Source organism: Mytilus edulis, chromosome 5 (genome assembly GCF_963676685.1).
Source record: "Mytilus edulis chromosome 5, xbMytEdul2.2, whole genome shotgun sequence".
NCBI lineage: Eukaryota > Metazoa > Mollusca > Bivalvia > Mytilida > Mytilidae > Mytilus > Mytilus edulis.
This window is the reverse complement of record NC_092348.1, coordinates 25,116,237-25,139,922: the sequence shown is the minus strand read 5'-3', so window position 1 is coordinate 25,139,922 and position 23,686 is coordinate 25,116,237. Positions and strand designations below refer to the sequence as shown.

General features: G+C 33.6%; 1 protein-coding gene and 1 long non-coding RNA gene across 2 annotated transcripts; both read right to left on the bottom strand.

The window, feature by feature from the left end:
• Window positions 1-2,336: 2,336 nt before the first annotated feature.
• On the bottom strand, window positions 2,337-9,201 carry LOC139523292 (uncharacterized). The gene is made up of 4 exons (XM_071317159.1): window positions 8,895-9,201; window positions 6,665-6,748; window positions 4,653-4,796; window positions 2,337-2,812 (listed from the first exon to the last, which is right to left on the bottom strand). Exons 1-4 carry the CDS (start codon window positions 9,187-9,189, stop codon window positions 2,478-2,480), a joined length of 858 nt encoding a protein of 285 aa, XP_071173260.1. The 5' UTR covers window positions 9,190-9,201; the 3' UTR covers window positions 2,337-2,477.
• A 9,085-nt stretch (window positions 9,202-18,286) lies between these two features.
• LOC139523296 (uncharacterized) lies at window positions 18,287-23,154 on the bottom strand. The gene is made up of 2 exons (XR_011664588.1): window positions 23,083-23,154; window positions 18,287-19,134 (listed from the first exon to the last, which is right to left on the bottom strand). It is a non-coding gene; the product is annotated as an uncharacterized lncRNA (long non-coding RNA).
• Between the last annotated feature and the right edge of the window lie 532 nt (window positions 23,155-23,686).

The window sequence follows — 23,686 nt, the reverse complement described above, 5'->3', positions numbered from 1 at the left end:
TAATACACAAACACATTTATTTATGTACCTGTATTTCTAAACCACGTTCTTTTTCTTGTTAACATTTGTTTTGTTTATTTATAATAAAATATTAAAGATACTACAGACATTTATATTTTATAAAGGAAGTTTAGGAGCATCAATTCTCCTTTCCTTTTTTTAAAAAGAAAGACAAAAGTGATGGCTATTGTACTATTTTTAATTTGTGGAGAGACATACAAATCATGCAGTACATATTCTATGAATTGCTCACGTCCATGTATGAGAGAAAATACTATGTATGCCCTTTATTATGATGAACTTCATATGAATGAGAAGGAGACGTGGAGTATACGTCAATAAGACAGCAAACCAACTACACAGACAACAGAAAGAAACATAAATGCCAACATGCAGTATGCCCCTTCCTTATAAAACAAGAGACTCTCAAGAGCCTGAATCGCTCACCTGGTAAACAATGCCTTATTAACTAAATTAATAAATTAATGTTTGTTGTAAATTAAAATTAAATTGTCTCCAGAGTAACAAAGGCCATGTACTATCCTGGAAATACCTTTTAAAGCCTCTTAGGAACCTCTGGAAAGAAATGGGCATGAGTTCGCCCTACACTTGATTAAGATACAGTCTAGGTCAATCTGCTATTAACAGTTTATCTGTATCTATAATAATATTCAAGATAATAACCAAACACTGCAAAATTTCTTTAAAATCATCAATTCAGGGGCATTATACCTGAAAAACCAGTTACCCAATTCGGCTGAAAATTTCAGGACAGATAGACCTTGACCTAATAAATACTTTAACTTCTTGTCTTATTTGCTCTAAATGCGGGAGTTTTTGAGATATAAGCCAAAAACTGCATTTTACCCTGTGTTCTATTTTTAGCCATGACGGCCATGTTTTTTTACGAAATAGAAAATAAAACACAAACTTTATTTTATACACCCTACTGATCATTCAGTTGAAGTTTGGTTGAATTTGGTTGAGTAGTTTTAGAGGAGAAGATTTTTTAAAGTTAGCAAATATGATGAACAAGTTGTGAAAAATTGTCATTAAAGGAAAATAACCCCTTAAGGGGTCAATTGACAATTTTGGTCATTTAGCTTATTTGTAGATCTTACTTTGCTGATCATTTTTGCTGTTTACAGTTTATCTTTATCTATAATAATATTCAAGATAATGACCAAAAACTGCAAAATTTCCTTAAAATTACCAATTAAGTGGCAGCAACCCAACAATGGTTTGTTTGATTCATCTGAAAATTTCTGGGCTGATAGATCTTGACCTAATGAACATTTTTACCCCATGTCAGATTTGCTCTAAATGCTTCCGTTTTTGAGATATAAGCCAAAAACTGCATTTGACCCCTATGTTCTATTTTAAGTAACGGCGGCCATGTTTTTTGACGGATCAAAAATCGAAGCACACACTTTGTGCAGGATAATCTAAGGAACAATCATTTTAAGTTTCATTCAAATCCATTCAGTAGTTTCAGAGGAGAAGATGTTTGAAGAATTGTTAACGACGACAGACGACGACGACGACGACGGACGCCAAGTGATGAGAAAAGCTCACATGGCCTTTTAGGCCAGGTGAGCTAAAAAGACATCTAGATGTCATCATGCAAGAAGCAGATTTCAATATTTAAAGCTTTCAATGGCCATTAAACACATGATGAATTTTCGACGTTCCGGTCACATGATATGCGTACTTCCAATGAAACTCTCTCAAACTGTCATAAGACATAAAGCTTTATTTAGAGTCGGTTTAAGCATAGCAATTACAAACATAAGCTCTGAAGAGCTTTTAAAACCGATATGTTAGCTCATGCATGTTAATTCTTTTGGACTTCGGTGTTGACATGAATATCAATAATGTGGTCAATTTTTATAAATTTTCTGTTTACAAAACTTCAAAGAATTTTTCAAAAAACTAAGGATTTTCTTAAATGTACTAAATTATAATCCTGGTACATTTGATAACAATTGGACGATTGACATTCAAGGATGAAAGCATTCGGAATTAAACTTTTAAAAAATCCCATGAGTCTTTTCATTTATCAAGCGTCCCAAACATGCATGAACTATTTGCCACTGTACGTTAAGCAATTAATAATAAATTATCAAACTAAGTGTTGCACTGTTGAGGGCTTAATGTTGAGACTCGGGACTATTTAGAAATTGATACATGTAAATTGTAGACAATGGTCTTTCATTGAAGACTATGGGTTACCCTATATATGTCTAGGGTTATCTGCGACCTTGACCTTAGGTTGTTGTCTTATCTACTTTAATATCAGATATGATTTGTTGATTAGGATACTAGTAATAAAATAATTTCAGGAAATAATTCTTCAACTTGATAGTTATTTATTTCATCACATTACAGACAGTTTTTCTTCATATCTAGAAGCAAATATACTGATGAACAAATTCAAGAGGAAGCATTAAAAAGATATTGTTCATCTAATTGCATTACTATTTACTACACACAACACAGCTCAGTTTCGTTTTGTTTCTATACTTAGAACACGGGATGCTTCCACATCTTACTTCTACGAAACTAATAATGCCCTGGTTATAGTTTGTTGATCCCTGAGATTCCGGATCGGCGTCTGCGCAGACATATTCTGTTGATGCAAAACCACTGTGTGTTCTCACAGATACGAGAAACCCCGTGTATTCTTGGGTCCAACCTGCATAGCACGACGTTCTACCGGGAATCATCAATGATGTTTTACCTTTTGTCAGACACACAGCACATGGGACATCCTTATCATCCACGTGGTTTGAACTTTTGCTTCTGTCAATACCTGAAAAAAGGGAGAAACACTTTATAAATTTGCTGCATACGAAGCGTGAACAAACATTTGAAAATTTTAAATACAAAACATGTGTCAGGTATATATATCAATGAGACAGAAACCAATCAACACAACGAACTCAAAATGTATAATCTATAGATATATCTATAAACTGTCTTATAAGGTTTGGGGGAAATATGGATTCAGAATATCTTTTTCGTCATCTGTTTGAACAGAATATTTTTTTTTATCAAATTGGGAATCAGATTATTTGTTTGTCATTCCCTATATAAATATACAGTTTGTTTTCCTGTTTGAATTGAAGGACACTACAGTAACTTTGGATTTATTGATTTTCGTGGGTACCAATAATCGTGGATTAAGGAAAATAACATGTTCGTGGATATTTAAATTCGTGGTTTTGTTTAAGTTTCCATACAAGCCTTCAGAAAATTTGTCATTCGTTGAACATTTAATCTTGTGGTTTAACTGTATCCACGAAAATTGGTATCCAACGAATAATAATGAATCCACAGTTATCATTTTCGGGCTCTTTATAGCTTGTTGTTCGGTGTGAGCCGTGGCAACGTGTTGAAGGCTGTACATTGACCTATACTTTTTAACATTTTATACATCGTGACTTGAATGAAAAGTTGTCTCATTGGCTCTAATACAACATCTTCTAATGCGGGGTTCACACGTTGCCTATTATTACTCCCGTTTGAGATCAGACAGCGATACGACACGAAAAGTGAAAAAGTCGGATTAGTATCCTCAATTATCTGGAATGTCCTATTATTGTCTGAACGCAGTCGTTTTAGTTCGTAACAGATTCCTACTGGTCGGGAAGGGTCCGAATAGTTCGACAAAGCACCCCGACAGTTAGATGCGTCCCGTAACATTCGAGGAAACTCAGCCGATTTTGTCTAGTCGTATTACAATCGTGCCTATGTCGTGACAGATTCTGCTGTATCGGATCGAATTTCTAACAATGTTCTGTGTATTCGGGACGGTGTCCTGTGGAACGGGAATGATCTGGAGAAATTTGTTCGAACGAATAACTCCCGTCAGCGTCGGTTCACTGTCTTGTCACTATCTGATCTCTGTCGGATACATTCGGTAGAATCGGGACGCAGTCGTGACAGACTCGGTCGAATTTTACCTGGCGAAAGATACAAATCGGATTAGAAGCGGATTTAGAACGGGATTATCGGGATAAATTCGCTTGGAAACGGTTGAATATCGACGCTTCCTGAACAATATCTGATTGTTGTCGTGATTAAATTTTTAAAGTTTGAATTTACATCCACGATTCATAGGATCTTGATCAGACTTTTGATAAATTTTAATCGGGAATGGTCCTGTCAAGAACGGCAGTAAAAATCGTGAATGTGTGACCCCAGTTTAAATGATATACATGTAACGGGAGAGTTGATCGCTTACAAGGTTAATCCCTTAAAATTGTGTCGGGGGTTGCGCATTAATTTTTGGACCATATTTTGTATGTTATTTTTTGAATAAATCAAATCGTTGTTTAAAATACTCTTGAGAATTGTTTCTGGACATTTTTGATCGTACCTCAGCAATGCAACCATGCCACAGGTACACTTATACAATACTTCAGATTGTTTAGCATTAAGGCATTGAGACACACCTAGTTATTTACAGTTGATTCCATTGAGTGTGTAGACAAAGGTAATATATTTGGATAGCTTGCTTGTTAGCTGAACAGCGAATTCATTATTAGGTTAGGTAAACTACCCTCCTTTAAGAGTAGATTAGTCCGACAGATAACAAATCTATCTGTCTGTAGGACTAGGCTATTTCGAAAGCACTGAATGTTACTTACCTGTTAGCTCCCAGCCTATTCCATAAAGATGTCCAGGTGTTGTGTTCCAGTCTGCAGGGAAAGATTTCGTTTGAGGATTACTGGACAAACATAGATAATTAGATCCACTTCCTTCTGCGGAATGAGTATGACCAGCCATAAATCCTAAAAGAAATTCTCATTTATATATATTATTTTGGAGATATGGATTGATTGCCTATGAGACAACTCAATTGTTTAAACAACGTGGGTGTAGGCAACCAAGTGTGGTCGTACAACCTTCAATAATAAGCATAGCCCATACCACATGCGGCCGATTTTATTCCACACAGTATATTTAAATCTTTAATTAATATATTTTATCTTGTGTTTCTTTTATCTTAAGTAGTTTAGTATTATGCCACATAATGGGTTTCCTTTTTATTGTATTTCCTTTACTTTTCTTTTAAATTCAAACAGCATGGATCAATTTTATTTCTCTATAATTTTCATGATTTATACATGATTAACGGGGAAAAACCACGTAATTTAAAAATCCTTATTCGGAATATAAACAAAATGAACATCATTAATAAAATATAAACAGCTGCGCCATGAGCGCATGATACGCCCGGCGTCTTGTGCGGAAGTTGTATGCAATAATCATAAAGAGTTTCTAAGAACGTTTTAAGCAATAACCATATATTGTTTTTGAGACACGGCGGGACCCAACCCTGTTTTTTTTTTTTACAAAAAACTAAATATCACTAAAATAAAATTTTGAATCAAAACCAAAAAGTATACAGATCTTTAGATTAATATAACAAAGAAGTGTGTAAAATTTTAAGCAATAATCATAAATTATTTTTGAGAAACTGTGCGACATGTAAAAAAAAACCTCCCCTGTTTAACAAAATACTCAATAACTCAAAAATCAAATTTCGAATCATCACCCAAAAGTATGCAGATCTTTAGATTAATATCACAAAAAAGTGTGTAAAGCTTTTAGCTATAATCATAAATTGTTTTTGAGATACGGCACAACATGTAAAATCCCCCTTTTTTACAAAATACTCAATAACTCAAAAATGAAATTTTGAATCATCACCAAAAAGTATACAGATCTTTAGATTAATATAACAAAGACATGTGTAAAGTTTTAAGCAATAATCATAAACTTTTTAAGATATGGCGCGACATGTAAAAAAAACCTCCCCCTTTTTTACAAAATTCTCAATAACTCAAAAATGAAATTTTTAATCATCACCAAAAAGTATACAGATATTAAGATTAATATAACTAAGAAGTATTTAAAGTTTTAAACCATAATCAAGAATCGTTTTTGAGATACGGTGCGACATGTAAAAAAAACACACCCCTGTTTTAGTTACAAAGTGCTGTAACTCAAAAAGTTTAAATCTTATTTTCACTAAAAAGTATACAGATCATTTGACCATCATAAGAAACAACTATATAAAGTTTCATGAAATTTGGACCTCGTTCTCAAGTTACGGTGCGACATGTTTACGCCGGATAGACAGACGGACGGAAACCGGACATTTGTATACCATAAAACGTCACGTCAAAATTTTGACGGGCGCATAATAAGCATAAAAAAACAGAAAGAATACTCCGAAATGTCCCGCTATAAGTACATGTATTGTCTACGAGTACCGATAAAAACGATAGGTATCATGCAGCAATTGTTTTTCAGATTTTATGAATTTAGTATGTTTATATACCTGCTACTCATGTAATGCTTGATTATGATACTTTATCAAATTAGTAAAAACTCAGAATGCTGTATCATATAAGTTCACATATAAAAAAAGAAGATGTGGTGTAATGGCCAATGAGACAACTCTCCACAAGAGACCAAATGGCACAGAAATTAACAACTATAGATCACCGAACGGCCTTAAACAATGAGCAAAGCCCATACCACATAGTCAGCTAAAAAAAGGCCTCACATGTCGGTCTTCATGTGAGATAAAACTTGTGTGCTATCATGTTAAAATCAGACTAAAAATTATAGTTTAAGTTTACATTAGTACCTGTATAAACCAATGACGACTTTGTACCATCGCATGAAGTGCGTCCCCATCTTACAAATGTACTGCCCTTCATACACTTCTCTCCTACAACAAAAAGTATTATCAACGTCAAAGAAATAATAGCACATATACCAAATAATTTGTGTCTATATATAATATATATATGTCTTTATTCAATTATTTGATACTTTATTTGTATTATCGGATATTAATTAATGTTTAAGAATGCACAATGAATGCCTGTATAAGATTTCAGTTTTGGTGTTTTAACGCCACTTTTAAGCACCGCATTTAGGCTATTTCGTGGCGGCCAGTGTTTTTTGGTGGAGGAAGCCAGAATGCACGGAGAACACCGACCTTCGATAGGAAAACTGACAATCCTAGTCAATTAAGATTGGAATCGAGTGCACCCACACAAGCAGGGTTCGAACTCACAACCTCAGTGTTGACTGGCTAGTGATGACAGTAGTAACTACTTAGACCACTCGGCCACCGAGGCCCTGAATGGCTAGGAAGGGGTCCGCTACAGTCATGTCTCAGTGATTCTCTATATAATCAACCAAGTTTTCCCACAAAAGGGGACCGGGCACCCTGACCCTATATCGCCCCCGAATTCAGTGTATCGACATTTTTGTTAAAATCCAAAAATTAAAATGAAAAAAAAATGTTGCCAATTTAGGTCGAATCAGAACACAAAAAACGAGAAATGAAAAAATAATTACCTCTTTTGATGCACATAACCATATCTATTTATATAAATCTATTTATCTATATAAATCTATCTATCTATATAAATCTATCTCTGTCTCTATATATATTTATCTTACCTCTTAAACATTTCTAGGAATATGATTGGTTAAAAGCGTCCGCGTGGAGACCGTGTATATCTAATATTAGGTTAGTAGGGAGGCTGGGCTTAATTCAATACACGGGTAGTGGTGGATTTACGACTTTGGCACTGTTTGATTATTTAAAAGTATTGAAAGTTCTGTTAAATATTGTTATATCAAGGTTGTTGATATCGTTATTCTTTGGATTGTTTTTTTTTAGTGCAGACCAATTGAAGAAGGTTCTTAAAATTGAACACTTGAACACTTTAATATAGAAATAAGAAGATGTGTTATGATAGCAAATGAGACAACTCTAGTCTTAATACAACAAATAAAAATAGTCGGTAAGATGAATTCGTTACATAGTGTGTTAGTGACCTAATATGATATATACGGGGATAGTGAATTCCATATGAGGTTCGAGCTTCGCTCTCACCCCATATGGAATATATCAAGGTTGTTGAGCTTCGCTCTCACCCCATATGGAATTTACTGACCCCGTATATAAATAGACAATAATAATATCACACAGCCGGAGAAATATACAACACGATGAAATGTACATCATTACCTGTTGAAAACCGCAATCAATGGTGAACGAATTCTTTTGTTTATAGACTAAAATATCAACAATAAACATAACATAATGATTTATAGGTTGCAAACAAAAAATATTAACACGTGAAATATGTTTTTTTTCCAAAAAATGTAAATGAAACAAGTTTGAGTCGTTAAACGCATCGTTGTTTACATTGGAAGCAAGAACAGGTTGTAGAGGTCGTATGAATAAATAATATAATTTCGACAATTTCTATTTAAATATTCATGAGGAAAAGTGATATCAGGTCAGTGACTGTATATGAATAGAAATAAACGGTCAACGCATTTTGACTGCTCAAACAGAACGAGTGCAGTATACATCATATTAGGTCACTACCACACTATGTAACTAATAATATCAGTGTTGCTCGTAGATGGTATATGAATAAGAGAAGCTAGGAAGATTGAAATGGTACATATAACCCAACAACATCAACGGAATATAGCATTTATAAATGTAATCAAACCTTCGTTTGATCGCTGAGAATCTATGCGAAAGCTAAGTGAATGAACAAAGACATTTAGTACAAGATTATGTCCCTAGTACACGGTTGTCCAAACCGCACTATCATTTTCTATGTTCAGTGGACAATGTAAATGGAGTAAAGACTCTAATTTGACATTAAAATTAGAAGATCATATCATAGGGAGCATGTGTACTAAGTTGCAAGTTGGTTGGACTTCAACTTCATCAAAAACTACCTCGACCAAAAACTTTAACCAGAACTTTAACGCACAGACCAGAAAACATAATACACATAAACCGGGCATGCATAAAAATATAAAAGATTACATATTACCTTGTAATTTGTCAACTTCCGACTTAACAGCTTTTGTCACTTCTGTCTGTATATACTTAAATAAAACGTTATTAAGTTTGGAAACATCGAGGTCAGCTTTCAACGTGGCTTTCAAACCATTCATTAGCCCAACAGATATGATTTGCGGACATTGGTCTCCAATGCAGTCCTTTGTCAGTGTACCTTTAGTGAATGCAGTACAACAAAACAGGACAGCAAACATAGGAATAGTTAACTTGTTCATTGCAGCAGTTGGATAAATTATTATGTTAATTCTGTCTCCGTCGTTGGTCATTTATGTTGATGGAACAGTAAGGATATGTTTTACATGAAGTAAAAAAACAAAATATCGAATTCGTTTACATTTCAGATTGTCTGTAATATAAACGTATAAGAGCGACAGATGTTTTGATTGCAATAATATTTTTACTTCTTGGAATTGGTTTAATTTGTAAAAAAATATTTTGCGATGGCAAACTTCGAGACAAATTGGGAAAAGAAGCATATTTCGAGTCATTTTAATCATTTCATTCAGCTTGAAAAAGAGAACATGGAGCCGTCTTTCTAAATCATAAATGACATTTGACTTGATTCTGCATGAAAATTATGTAATTCCAATTTTTATGAAGAAATCACCAATTATATTTTTTGTTGATAAAGTAAATATACTTTTTATTCCTAAATATTGAAAATTTTTATAAGAAATAAATTATTTCCAGAGAATTGTTACGCATATTGAGAGGACACTTTTATAAAGAAAGATGTCCAACTCGTTTTACAAAAAAAATGCATATATGTTTAACTTTTGAAACCAAAAAGTTTAATATGTCTATCAAAAGGATAGAAATGTCAAAGCAATCAAAATTTCATGTCTTTTTCAACTTGACGAAAATATAATGTATGTTTCATTATGCCCGCGTCACACTGTCCCGATTTTTATATACGATGGACACCCGAATGCGAAAATTGTAAGTTCGTACGAAGTCGTTCCCGATCTCGTTAAAATACCAAAAAGTGACCGAAGCAAGTACGATGAATAACGAAGTCTATACGATGGTGCCGAAATTATATACGATAGCAAAAGATGGACATACGAAGGTTAACCGAAGACGGGTATTTAAGCTTCATATCTCAGCCGAAGCCTACACGATGGATCACGAAGGCTACACGATGGATTACGAAGGCTACACGATGGATTACAATGATGGCGCGATGGCCATACGATGTCTAAAAGACGACGTGTACAGCTTACGATGCATTCTAATTATATAACGATGGCATCACGCGTTTTAAATTGTTTGATCAATATTGAATATATATGATATTGTACATTTCATTTCTCGTTTAATCATAAGACGGAAGACCGTGGGCTTGAAGGGTAAAACTTGACTCTGAGTCTCTGCATATAATGCCACCAAAATCTGGTAAAATACATGTATATACATAATACAAGTATACAAACGATCTAAAAATGCGTTCTACCTGTTTTGAACTTTTTATGATACGAACAGAATTTCGACAACATATCGTTTCTGTATAAGTCTGCCATGCATGTCGGGAAATCGATCTTTTTGTCTAATTCTTATAAAACTTAGTTTATTATCCCCTCGCCTACTACATGTAAGTTGCGTGCAGATAAAATTGTTATGGACACTCTAGAACCAAAATGCTCAAAACTTGGTATGGTGTTACTCGTTAAGAATATCTTAAGCGCTATTGACTTTAAAGTTCAAAGGTCAAGGTCACAGTGGCAGTTGTAATACAAGGCAATATAACCCTTGTGAACACTCTAAAACCAATATGCTTCAAAAGATTTTAACCACATTTGGTATATTGTTCCTCCTTGTAATGATCTGACATTTTTTACGTTCAAGGCCAAAGGTCAAGGTCATGCAGATGGACTTGTTTTTTCTCCTTGAAATAGCATAATACACATGAAATTTGTTGCTCATTTTTTTACCTGCTGGTTCTAAAGACAATATTAAAGGTATTTCCAGTTACTGAATGTTTTGGTTGATTTCTAAAAAAAAAATAGTTTATGTATCGAATATGCATATTCAATTTACCATTTTCTGCATGTGTCATATACAAATATAGTGTCCATATTTGTCCCCAATATGTTACATACGAGCGGATGCCACGCTCGACATTGCCTTGTTTGAACTGCAAAATGTGTGCACTAGTCTGAATAATCACCCATAATTATGTCCATGTTTACTGATCTATCTTAAAGGTAAGGTAATGGGTTCGTTGATCCCTTTTATTCAAAAAGAGCTCTTTCCAGGAGAATATCATAATAATATAGACAAAAGGAAGGATGTGGGGAAAGCAACAAATGCGGCAAAATATGACATATAAAAAACATAATGGTTATGGAGTAAACATTCGTGTGACAACAACTCAGACGATACATAAAAAATCAGAATAATGAAGAAAAAGTTGGTTTCCCTATATACGTGTACCTGCAGTGTTGGTGTACGAGGCGCGTTTAAGATTTTCATTATGTTTACTTGATATGAAAAATTGACAAAAAATAATATTTTACTTGTAAAAGTAAATCCTGAGCCTGTAATAGCTGCTCTTCTTGTTCCATTTGAATTAATAGAAACAACGCGGTCGCCTTTCTTGTTCTCATAGAATCATATGATATGAGCTGCATGTTTTGTGAACGTCTTTCTTAACTGTCGTATTAGACTGACCAGTGCATATCGCGCATGGTACTTTAAATGTATTTTAGCGCGAAAATTAACTTACATTTACATTTAGCTGGATTTATTGCCGTCGTAGTTCCATCTTGTCGCCTTCGTACTTTTATTCGATGGCAACACGACGGGATTACGAGGTCTTCACGAAGTCGTGTTGCCATCGTAAGACCTTCGGGTAGCTTCGTGATTCATTCGTGTAGACATCGTAATGTCAAAACTGCCAGATGGAAACGATGGAAACACGAATGCAATACGATGTTCAAAGATGCATTCCCGGTGACATTACGATGGTGAGGAAGGTGATACGAACTCAATACGAACCCTCAACATCGGACGCACCTTCGGGGATTTTTTAACATGTTAAAAAATTTAGAACCCTTCCCGAAGTTGTCCCCGAAGGCTAGAAAAAGTGGCCGATGGTTCTACGATGGTTAAAGATGGCACTACGAATAGCCCGATCTGGATACGATCAGTCCCGATTTTGAAAATTTCCATAATCGTGTTGCCATCGGCGTAAAAATCGGGACAGTGTGACGCGGGCATTAAAATCATCACCTTTGATTGGCTGACAACAATCGCGAGGCATTCTAAAGTTCAATTGTATTTGTAAATTAAATGCAACATTTATGACTGCAGTGCTTCCTATGACAATATCACTACAATACATAAGAATTAAACAAAGGAAAAGCTTGATATACAACGTTTTACTACAGAGAACGAACCATCGCACTGCAGCATAGACCATCGCACGCCAGCGTGATAATCGCACTTCAGCATCCCCATATTAATACATAATATATTTAAACAAGTTGACAGTGAACACGGATGCGGTCACTTTTATTTTTTACAAAAATCATCTGAAAAGTGACATATTATGGCATATTTGATAGATTTTTCATATTTAAGCTTGAATTCGAGCATCTTTAAACACCGAGGCCAAAATAGGTCCTTACCCCTTTACAACTTTATATAGAACTGGGTATTAGAATTTCAACAAAAGGCTTGGCTTAAAACATACATTTGTGTTACTACGCCTTTTGATTGAGTAATTCTAATTGATATTTTATAGTGTGTCTTTCTTTGTTGTGATGTTACACTATTGTTTCAGATAAGGGACAATGTTGGGTACCATTAAAACGTTTAATCCTGCTGCAATTGTTTGCAGCTGTCCTAAGTCAGGAATCTGATGTTCAGTAGTTGTCGTTTGTTGATGTGGTTCATAAGTGTTTCTCGTTTCACGTTTTTTATGTTGATTAGACCGAAGGTTTTCCTGTTTGAATGGTTTTACACCAGTAACTTTTTGGGGCCCTTTACTGCTTGTTGCTCGCTGTGAGCCAAGGCTCCGTGTTGAAGACTGTACCTTTACCTGTAATGGTTTACTTTTAGAAAATTGTGATTTGGATGGAGAGTTGTCTCATTGGCACTCATACCACATCTTCTTATATCTATATATATAGAGTTCAACACCAACATGATAAAACATGCAAACAACGACTTTGAGAAGGACTGTTTGTTGTAACAGGTATGTTATTTTTAAAATTGTAATATTTTAAAGTGCTGTAAGGATTTTTTTATTAGAATATATCTTAAAATTGTTTGTTTTCTCCTTGTCACATTACCCACAATGACATCGATTTTTTTTAATTTATTTATGTTTTTGTTTTTTTTATGTTAGCTTCTAGTTCTTATCTTAAATAATTCAATTGATTCATTCCCACTTTTTCAGTGTTTTTGGTAAATTTATGGAAAATTGGCGTTCAAGGATGAATTTGAGACTGATCAACTCGGAGGAAAAAACTAAAAAAAGTTAGTAGCTCAGTCGTCGTTTCTGTGTTGCTAAATTTTCAATGAAGACCTCGTTGGAGTACATAACCATTTATGGATCAATTTAACCCTTAATAAAACCATATATGCCAGACAAGATGTTTTATACCTCTCTTATAAAAGTAAACCATTATAATATAGGTCAAGGTATGTTCTTCAACACAGAGCCTTGGCTCACAGCAAGCTATAAATTCATGAATTCATTACAAGGTGACGAAACCTTAGTACAATGTACGATGACAAGATCAACTTGCTGTTTACAGATACAGGTATGATATTTTGTCAAAATACTATTAGTTACATAGTGTGCTAGTGACCTAATACGGTATATATGGGGTCAGTAAATTCCATATGGGGTGAGAGCGAAGCTCGAATCCCCATATGGAATTTACTGACCCCATATATACCGTATTACGTCACTAGCACACTATGTAACGAATTTATCTTACCGACTATCTTAACGTGTGAAATTAGGACTAGTGATTCTCAAAATGAGCAAGTCTTCAATACTGTTAGCACTAAGAAAATACTTCCATTGATCCTATCGTTATGCCAACAATAACGACTTGTAAGGTTTAAATGTGTTTTATGAATTTATTTCAATCTTAATGATCAATTTCTTCGTCTGATGGAACTTTTAAGATTTTTTCTCAGTACCGTTTTGTTTTTTATAAAGGGACATAACACCATTACTAACCATGTATGAAATAAGCCCCGCCCCATTCTTACCTAATAAGGCATATAAAGGGACGTAACTCCACTACTAACCGTGTATGAGATAAGCCCCGCCTCCCTACTAACCTAATATCAAATATACACGGTTTGCACGCGGACGCTTTTAACCAATCATATTCCTGGAAATGTATAGGAGGTAAGATAAAAGCCATTGTTTCATTATATTTCAGTAATATTCCTCTTTGTTGTCCCCTTTGTATATGTGTATAAAGGAAGAGATTCCTCTTTGGTACTTTGTTAACATTTCTTATTCATTTAACATTCATTGTGTTATGAGATTCTGACTGACGATGTGAAGGAAGACATGAAACCTATCAAAGACCTATTGGATACCTCCAACTACGGCTCATTCAACAAAACGAAACATCTCTTTTCCAACAAATATAAGAAAGACGTTCGGAAATTTAAAGATGAGCTTGGTGGTGAGTTCTTTAAAACATTTTTTTTTCTCTTTCTAAAGTTTAACAGAAATTGTCTTTTTAATTTTCTTTTAATGTTCTTTTGTAACAAATAAAATTGAGAATTGAAATGGGGAATGAGCCAAAGAGACAACAACCCTACCATAGAGCAGACAACAGCCGAAGTCACCAACAGGTCTTCAATGCAACGAGAAATTCCCGCACCCGGAGGCGTCCTTCAGCTGGCCCCTAAACAAATATATGCTAGTTCAGTGATAATGAACGCCATACTAAACTCCAAATTGTACACAAGAAACTAAAAGTTAAAATGATACAAGACTAACAAAGGACAGAGGCTCCTGACTTGGAACAGGCGCAACAGTGCGGCGGGGTTAAACATGTTTGTAAGATCTCAACCCTCTACCTATACCTCTAGCCAATGCAGAAAAGTAAACGCATAACAATACGCACATTAAAATTCAGTTCAAGAGAAGTCCAAGTCTGATTTCAGAAGATGCAACCAAAGAAAATAAACAAAATGACAATAATACATAAATAACATCAGACTACTAGCAGTTTTACTGACATGCCAGCTCCAGACTTCAATTAAACTGATTGAAAAATTATGTCTTCATCATATGAATATCAGGCACAATCCTCCCCTTGAGGGATTTAGTATCATACCATCATAACATACATGAGAAGAACATAACAACCCGTGCCATGCCAACAACTGGGTTATTAATAATAAATGTGTTTAGTTCCGATGCGAAGATCCTATAAGTGAATCAATATTAACGCCAAAATATGCAATCTTTAACGACCTGACAACAGTATCGTAACTATATCCCTTCTTAATAAGTCTATTTAAAGGTTTTGTTAGCTTCTGAGGTGAATACTGACATTTTTGTGCTTTATAAAGAATATTCCCATAAAATAATAGATGTGAAATACCTGAACGTATAAGAAGTCTGCATGTTGAGCTATATTTCCGAATGATGTCCTTATACCCGATGATAAAATTTAGGGGCGTATGACAATTGCGCCGATTTTGAAAATATTCATTCTTTCATTTGCGCCGATTTTATATTTGCTCCTAATTAGATTTACAGGTACGTTAATACTTGTACATGTACTATACTATATAATACCATTGGTAACATCTGGTTATAAATCTTGTTCATTTATGTTAGTTTTGATTCATATTGTTCTGGAACTTCGTTGCAACACGATGGACATATTGCACACTGAAACGAGCCAAAGAGGGCCATACATATTGAAAGGTTAGTGTCCTGAAACATGACAGCACATCCTACAAATGTACCATAAAATCGTGTAAAGCCAGAGTCATCACGGATTCTATTGTCAAACCACAGAACGAGCATAATCATGTGGCAGATGTCCGAAAGACAGAGGCTAAAGAACTATGGGTACGGTCAAGGAATAAGTCTGGAGATGTATCTTGTAGGCCTTCTTCCACCTCCCCATGGTGATTCATTAAATTTGTACAAGTGGCTAACGGAAGAGGTCTATTATGATAAATGAAAAATAACATGACTTGGATGGAGAGTTCTCTCATTGGCACTCATACCACATCTTCTTATATCTATTCACCTGTAATTTACCTGTAAAAAAATCGGCGCAAATGAAAAAAAAATCGGCGCAAATGAAAGAAAAAATCGGCGCAAATGCAAAACGCAGAAAATTTAGTAAATATTTTGACTAGTTTGTGATATCGAAATCCTTAGTGTAATAATTTTTCAGTAATACATAAATTTCTCTCGTTAAAATGTTCTTTTTTAATTGTCTTTTGTAACAAATTTTCTTTTAATAAATTATTTTTAATTTTCTTTTCAATTATTTTTAATTTTCTTTTTAATTTTCATTTCAATTATTTTTAATTTTATTTTCAATTATTTTTAATTTTATTTTCAATTATTTTCTTTTCAACTCTTTTTAATTTTCTTTTCAATTCTTTTTAATTTTATTTTCAATTATTTTTAATTTTATTTTCAATTATTTTTAATTTTATTTTTAATTTTCTTTTGTAAGAAATTTTATCTTTAATTTTCTTTTGTAACAAATTTTATTTTTAATTTTCTTTTGTGACATTTTTCCTCTCTAAAGATTAACAGAAATTTTCTTTTAAATTATTATTAAATATTGCCTTTCTCATGTTCTTCAAAAAATCTTTTCGGGTGTTCCTTTGAAAGAATTCGTTGGCCTGAGACCTAAAATGTACAGCCTTTTGTTCAACCAGACCACTAAAGAAGGCATCACATGTGAAAAGGAAAAAAAGTTGCGAAAGGCATTTAAAAAACTGAAATAAAACAGACTCTCCGACATAAAATATATAAGAAATGTTTGAATCAAGAAACTACGACCACCAATTGATTGTGAAACTAGAGGCTCTTAAGAGCCTGTGTCGCTCACCTTTGTCTATGTGCATATTAAACAAAGGACACAGATGGATTCATGACAAAATTGTGTTTTTGTGAAGGAGATGTGTTTGTAGATCTTACTTTACTGAACATTCTTGTTTCTTACAATTAACTCAATTTATAATGAACTTGGCCCATTAGTTACAGAGGAAAATATTTTGTTAAAATTTACAAAAATTTACAAAATTTACAAAAATTTACCAAATTTACAAAAATTTACAAAATTTACAAAAATTTACAAAATTTACAAAAATTTACAAAATTTACAAAAATTTACAAAATTTACAAAAATTTACAAAATTTACAAAATTATTAAAAATTGAGTATTTTAAAAGAGCAATAAATCCTTAAGGGGTCAACTGACCTTTTTTGGTCATGTTGACTTATTTGTGGATCTTACTTTGCTGAACATTATTGCTGTTTACAGTTTATCTCTATCTATAATAATATTCAAGATAATAACAAAAAACAGCAAAATTTCCTTAAAATTTTCCAATTCAGGGGCAGCAACACAACAACCAGTTGTCGGATTCATCTGAAAATTTCAGGGCAGATAGATCTTGACTTGCAAAACAATTTAACCCCTGTCTGAATTGCTCTTAATGCTTTGGTTTCAGAGTTATAAGCCAAAATCTACATTTTACCCCTGTGTTCTATTTTTAGCCATGGCGGCCATCTTGGTTGGTTGGCAGGGTCACTGCACAATTTTTTTTAAACTAGATACCTCAATGATGATTATGGCAAAGTATGGTTAAATATGGACCAACAGTTTTAGAGGAGAAGATTTTTGTAAAAGATTAGAAAATATTAGGAAAAATTGGTATAAAATGACTATAAAGGGCAATAACTCCTTAAGGGGTCAACTGACCATTTTAGTCACATTAACTTATTTGTAGATCTTACTTTGCTGAACATTATTGTTGTTTACAGTTCATCTCTATCTATAATAATATTCAAGATAATAGCCCAAAAACAGTATAATTTCCTTAAAATTGCCAATTCAGGGGCAGAAACCCAACAACCGGTTACCATTTTCGTCTGAAAATTTTAGAGCAGATAGATCTTTACCTGATAAACAATTTTACCCCCATGTCAGATTTGCTTTAAATGCTTTGGTTTCAGAGTTATAAGCCAAAATCTACAATTTGCCCCTATGTTCTAGTTTTAGCCATAACGGCCATCTTGGTTGGTTGGCTGGGTCACGCCACACATTTCTGTATGAAATTCAATGTGAAATATTATATGAAATTCAACACTGAACAAATTTCAAATACAAGAAATTCAATGGATTTTTTTTTTCAATAATTATTTATTTCACAACAGTAGCCTTTGATAAACATGTTTTCATTGCTTTAACACTGAATCTTGGTAGTCTAAAATCTGTCAAATAAGAGTTTGACGGGGACATTAACACACCCGGATAGAGAACATGTGCCGGATTACAGAAGAACGAACAATATGGACAGTAGTGAAGACTATGGACATCAGTAACTATGGAATTATTATCACGAACAAATTCATGACTGCCTTTCTGTGTATTACAGGAATTAAGTGTAGATTTACTTTTCTTTCCTCGTGGACATTTTCCTTTCCTTGGAACACCTTGGTTCAGAACGGAGTCAATCGGTGGAAACTTTTTCTTTTTGTCAAATCGACATTTATGTTGCGGATTTTTTGACAGCTGTCTCGTAATACATCCTGGTCTTTCAAAAGAACTTTGTTGTTTTATTTTAGAAATCTTCCGAATAGATATTGGATCTACGGAGACTTTTCGCATATTGATTGGTATCCGATGGTATTCATTCGTATCCACTAAGACTATCTCGGCTGTTAAGAGCGCAATCTGACTGCGCAAGGCAGATTCTTGTTCACAGACTGTCGTATACTGTTCTTTTAGTACGTTTAATTCTTGCCGCATTTCTTTGCTGGATGTTAGCAGACGACAGTTTGGTCTTCCCCATTGTTTCTTCAGACGATCGATTGTTTTAGAGACCTGCAGCTGCCTTGTCTTTTTCCTGAGGTCTTTGTAAGTGTTAAGTGTTGAATTTGCTCTCAATGCAGTGTCGCTTGGTGCAACATCTTTTTCTTTGGTTATACACCGGCTATCGCTCTTTGTTTGACGAACGTCTGTCATGTTCTGAATTAGAAATACATATTTATGAATACTAAACATATTATTTATGTTGTTAGTTTTCTCTTTTGAATTGTTTTACATTTGCCATTTCGGATCCTTTTAAAATTAATTATAAGGTAAGCCATTGTTCATTGTTGAAGGCCGTTGAAAGGACTTTGCGGTGTGAGATTTGATGAATGGTAAAGACCGTACGATGACCTATAGCTGTTAACTTTTGTGTCATTTGCTCTCTAGTGGAGAGTTGTCTCATTGGAAATCATACCACATCTTCTTTTTTTTTATATAGAACTGTAAGAAAGTATCAATGCCGATTATTTTCTCCCTGACAGCGAGAACGAAAAGTTTAAACGAAATCTAAAGTTTATCGACCGAATGCACGCTAATTGGGCCCCTTTGATAACGGACTTGTCTCTGTATTGCTATAATCACAGGTTATGGCCAAACTCAAAAAAGAGCCATAAAAAATATTTGATAGAAGAAAAAAAATCCAACAAAATAACACTTTCTGTAACTTGATATAAGATTTTTGCTTTAAATAATTAAGGATTATTATCTAAGCATACTACGGAAATTCACCCAAGGGAATTACTGTTAATATAAAGAGCAATTACTTGTTTCGCATGGGTAGGTCTCAAAATTAAGATAAACGGAACGATGTTTTGTTTCAAAATGAAAATGCCCTTTTTGGACGATGATGTGTTGACCCTTTCTTACGGTAAATATATTTAAAAACTCGTTCGCCATGTCCATATCTGTAGTTGAGATTAAGCTTTCAATGAACTTTAAATGTATAACTTATAAATTATCTATTTGAAATGGATAAAACGGGAAAAAGCTGACAAAAAATCTTTGGACTCTTTTTTTAATTCAGTAATAAACATTGTTGATATACGTATTCAACATTTTAAAGAACATTTTACTCTTAAAAATAACCACAATAAACCTATTTCTCGTATCAAACATAAACTAAAAGAACTAGCCAAGGAATTTGTTTTTGTCCCGGCCGATAGAGCTGCTAATAATATTATTATTGTTTGACGTAAATTTTACATTGAGGTTCTACAAAAAGAAATCACCAATTCACCAACATTCCAACTGACTCCATTTTCAGAAAACGACATCTGTAACAAACATAAACTTTTAGCTACCGCTTTACAAGCAGAACCAAAAACAATGAAAGTCCCAACTATGTATTGGCTTCCGAAACTACACAAAACACCTTACAAATATAGATTTATTTCGTCTTCAAGCCATTGTTCCACTACTAAATTATCTATTCTTCTTACTAATACACTTGGTACAATCAAAAACCTGATAATAAATTGTTCAAATAAAGCCTTCGAAAATAGTGGAATAAGTCACTTTTGGAGTGTCAAAAACTCGTTGGAAGTACTTGATAAATTGCATGCTTATATTGGTGATTTTATCTGTTCAAAGTTTTGATTTTTCTACCCTATATACCACATTGCCTCACATTCTCATTAAGAAAAAAATCACACCTAATTAAATGGGCATTTAAAAAGACAGAATGTGAATATATATGTTCAAACTCTTTTAGGTCATTTTTTAGTAGCAATAAACAAAAAAAACTATGTCAATTGGACATGCTTTGATACTATATCTGCTCTTGCATTTTTACTAGATAACATTTTTGTTCGCTTTGGAGATTCCGTATATCGTCAGGTTATCGGAATTCCAATGGGGACTAACTGTGCACCACTTATTGTGGACCTGTTTTTGTATTGCTATGAGTTACAATTTATGACAAAAATCAGCAAAGACCCATCGAAACAGCATCTGATACACAAATTTAATAATACTTTTAGATATTTGGATGATATTTTAGCTCTCAATAATGACGACTTCAGTATGTATATTAAAGAAATTTATCCTGCTGAACTTACTTTAAATAAAGCTAATACTAACAATGACCACTGCCCTTTCCTCGATCTTGATATATACATATCACAAACGGAAAGCTTAATACTAAAATTTATGATAAAAGAGATGATTTCTCATTTCCTATCGTTAATTATCCATTTTTAGATGGTGACGTTCCCTTGTCATAATCGTACGGAGTTTATATATCTCAACTTGTACGATTCGCTCGTGTATGTAACAATGTTTTAGATTTTAACGAGAGAAATTTATATATTACTGAAAAAATATTACACCAGGGTTTTCGATATCACAAACTAGTCAAAACATTTACTAAATTTTATCATCGGTATAAGGACATCATTCGTAAATATAGCTCAACATGCAGACTTCTTATACGTTCAGGTATTTCACATCCAATATTTCATGAAAATATTCTTTATAAAGCACAAAAATGTCAGTATTCACCTCAGAAGCTAACAAAACCTTTAAATAGACTTATTAAGAATGGATATAGTTACGATACTGTTGTCAGGTCATTAAAAATTGCATATTTTGGCGTTAATATTGATTCACTTATAGGGTCTTTGCATCGGAACCAAACACATTTATTCTTAATAAACCAGTTGTTGGCATGACACGGGTTATGTTCTTCTCATATATGTTATGATGGTATGACACTAAACCCCTCACGATGAGGATTGTGCCTGATATTCATATGATGGAGACATAATTTTTCAATCAGCTTAATTGAGGCCCGGAGCTGGCATGTCAGTTAACTGCTAGTAGTCTGATGTTATTTATGTATTATTGTCATTTTGTTTATTTTCTTTGGTTACATCTTCTGAAATCAGACTCGGACTTCTCTTGAACTAAATTTTAATGTGCGTATTGTTATGCGTTTACTTTTCTGCATTGGCTAGAGGTATAGGGGGAGGGTTGAGATCTCACAAACATGTTTAACCCCGCCGCATTTTTGCACCTGTCCCAAGTCAGGAGCCTCTGGCCTTTGTTAGTCTTGTATCATTTTAACTTTAAGTTTCTTGTGTACAATTTGAAATAGTGTTCATTATCACTGAACCAGTATATATTTGTTTAGGGGTCAGCTGAAGGACGCCTCCGGGTGCGAGAATTTCTCGTTGCATTGGAGACCTGTTGGTGACCTTCTGCTGTTGTCTGCTCTATGGTCGGGTTGTTGTCTCTTTGGCAAATTCCCCATTTCCATTCTCAATTTTATCTTATAATTATATTTTATTTTAATAGGTAAAATTATAAAAGCAAAATGTAAATTCAAGCAAGACACACTGATATGGTCGTTGTATCTTTTATAGATTTATAAAAGGTTTGATTTAGCAAGATTAATTTAATAATCGAACATGCAAAGATAAGCTACCAAATTTTAATTTTATACTGTTTGAAGACCAAAAAAAACCAAAGTTTGATTGTTGTTCGCCTAACGTACAGTGGAAGATATAACATACATGTTCAGAAAGAGAAAAATTAAACAACCTAATAAAAAGAGTCGGAACTGTATTGTACATGTCTTTTGTAATAGCAGAAAAAGGCAGACCGTCTTTTACAAACAAAACAAAAAGTACACTAAAGGGTTTAACAAAATAAAACACATAACCAGTGTGAAAACATTATTTAAACACATACAAAAAAATACATATATTGTTGAACATACGCTGATTTGAACTTTGAAAACGAATGTTATAGGCTAATATATATAAACATTTAGGATAATCAGGGACTTTCCATACTAGTATACAGAGTCCCTGGTATAAGGTTCATATTTTCGCTTTTTAAAAAAGAAACATTTTTTCTTAACTTGAATATTGAAAAGGAAATACACATAACCTTTTCGACATTTTTTAACATTTTTGAACGTAAAGACAATAAATAAAAATGTTAAACAATGGCAAGGGGATTAATAACTTTAAGATATTGACTCTTGAGAAAACAAAATTGTGTCTTTTCAATAAAAATTGCAAATTCTGTAAACTTTACTTTGAATTGTTAGTTATCTGTCGTAAGGATATAAAAGATATTATAGTATAAACTAAAACTTACTTAATTAAATGCCTCTACGTTTGTAATCTAGGATATCCCGACCATCTTCTAAGACAGAGCGACGTAACCCATAGACACCAATTATGACGTGTATTCTTTATAACGAAAGAACGTCAGATCACATGACAATCGACTTTTGTAATGACTTTGTGCTCTGGGGACTTATTTTTCACCTTCTCTTCATAACTTTAATCGTTACCACAATTAGATTATCTAACAGGAATGTGTCCGCAGTACACAGATGCCCCACTCGCGCAATCATTTTTAAGGTTCAGTAGACTGTGAAATTGGGGTAAAATTCTAATTTGGCATTTTTAAAATTTAGAAAGATCATATCATGGGGAACATGTGTAATAAGTTTCTAGTTGATTGGACTTCAACTTCATCGAAAACTACCTTGACCAAAAACTTTAGCCAAAAACTTTAACCTGAAACTTGCACTATCATTTTCAATGTTCAGTGGACCGTTTAATTGGGGTCAAATATTTAATTTGGCATAAAAATTAAAAATATCTCATCATAGGGAACATGTATACTAAGTTTCAAGTTGATTGGACTTCAACTTCATCAAAAACTACCTTGACCAAAAACTTTAACCAAAAAC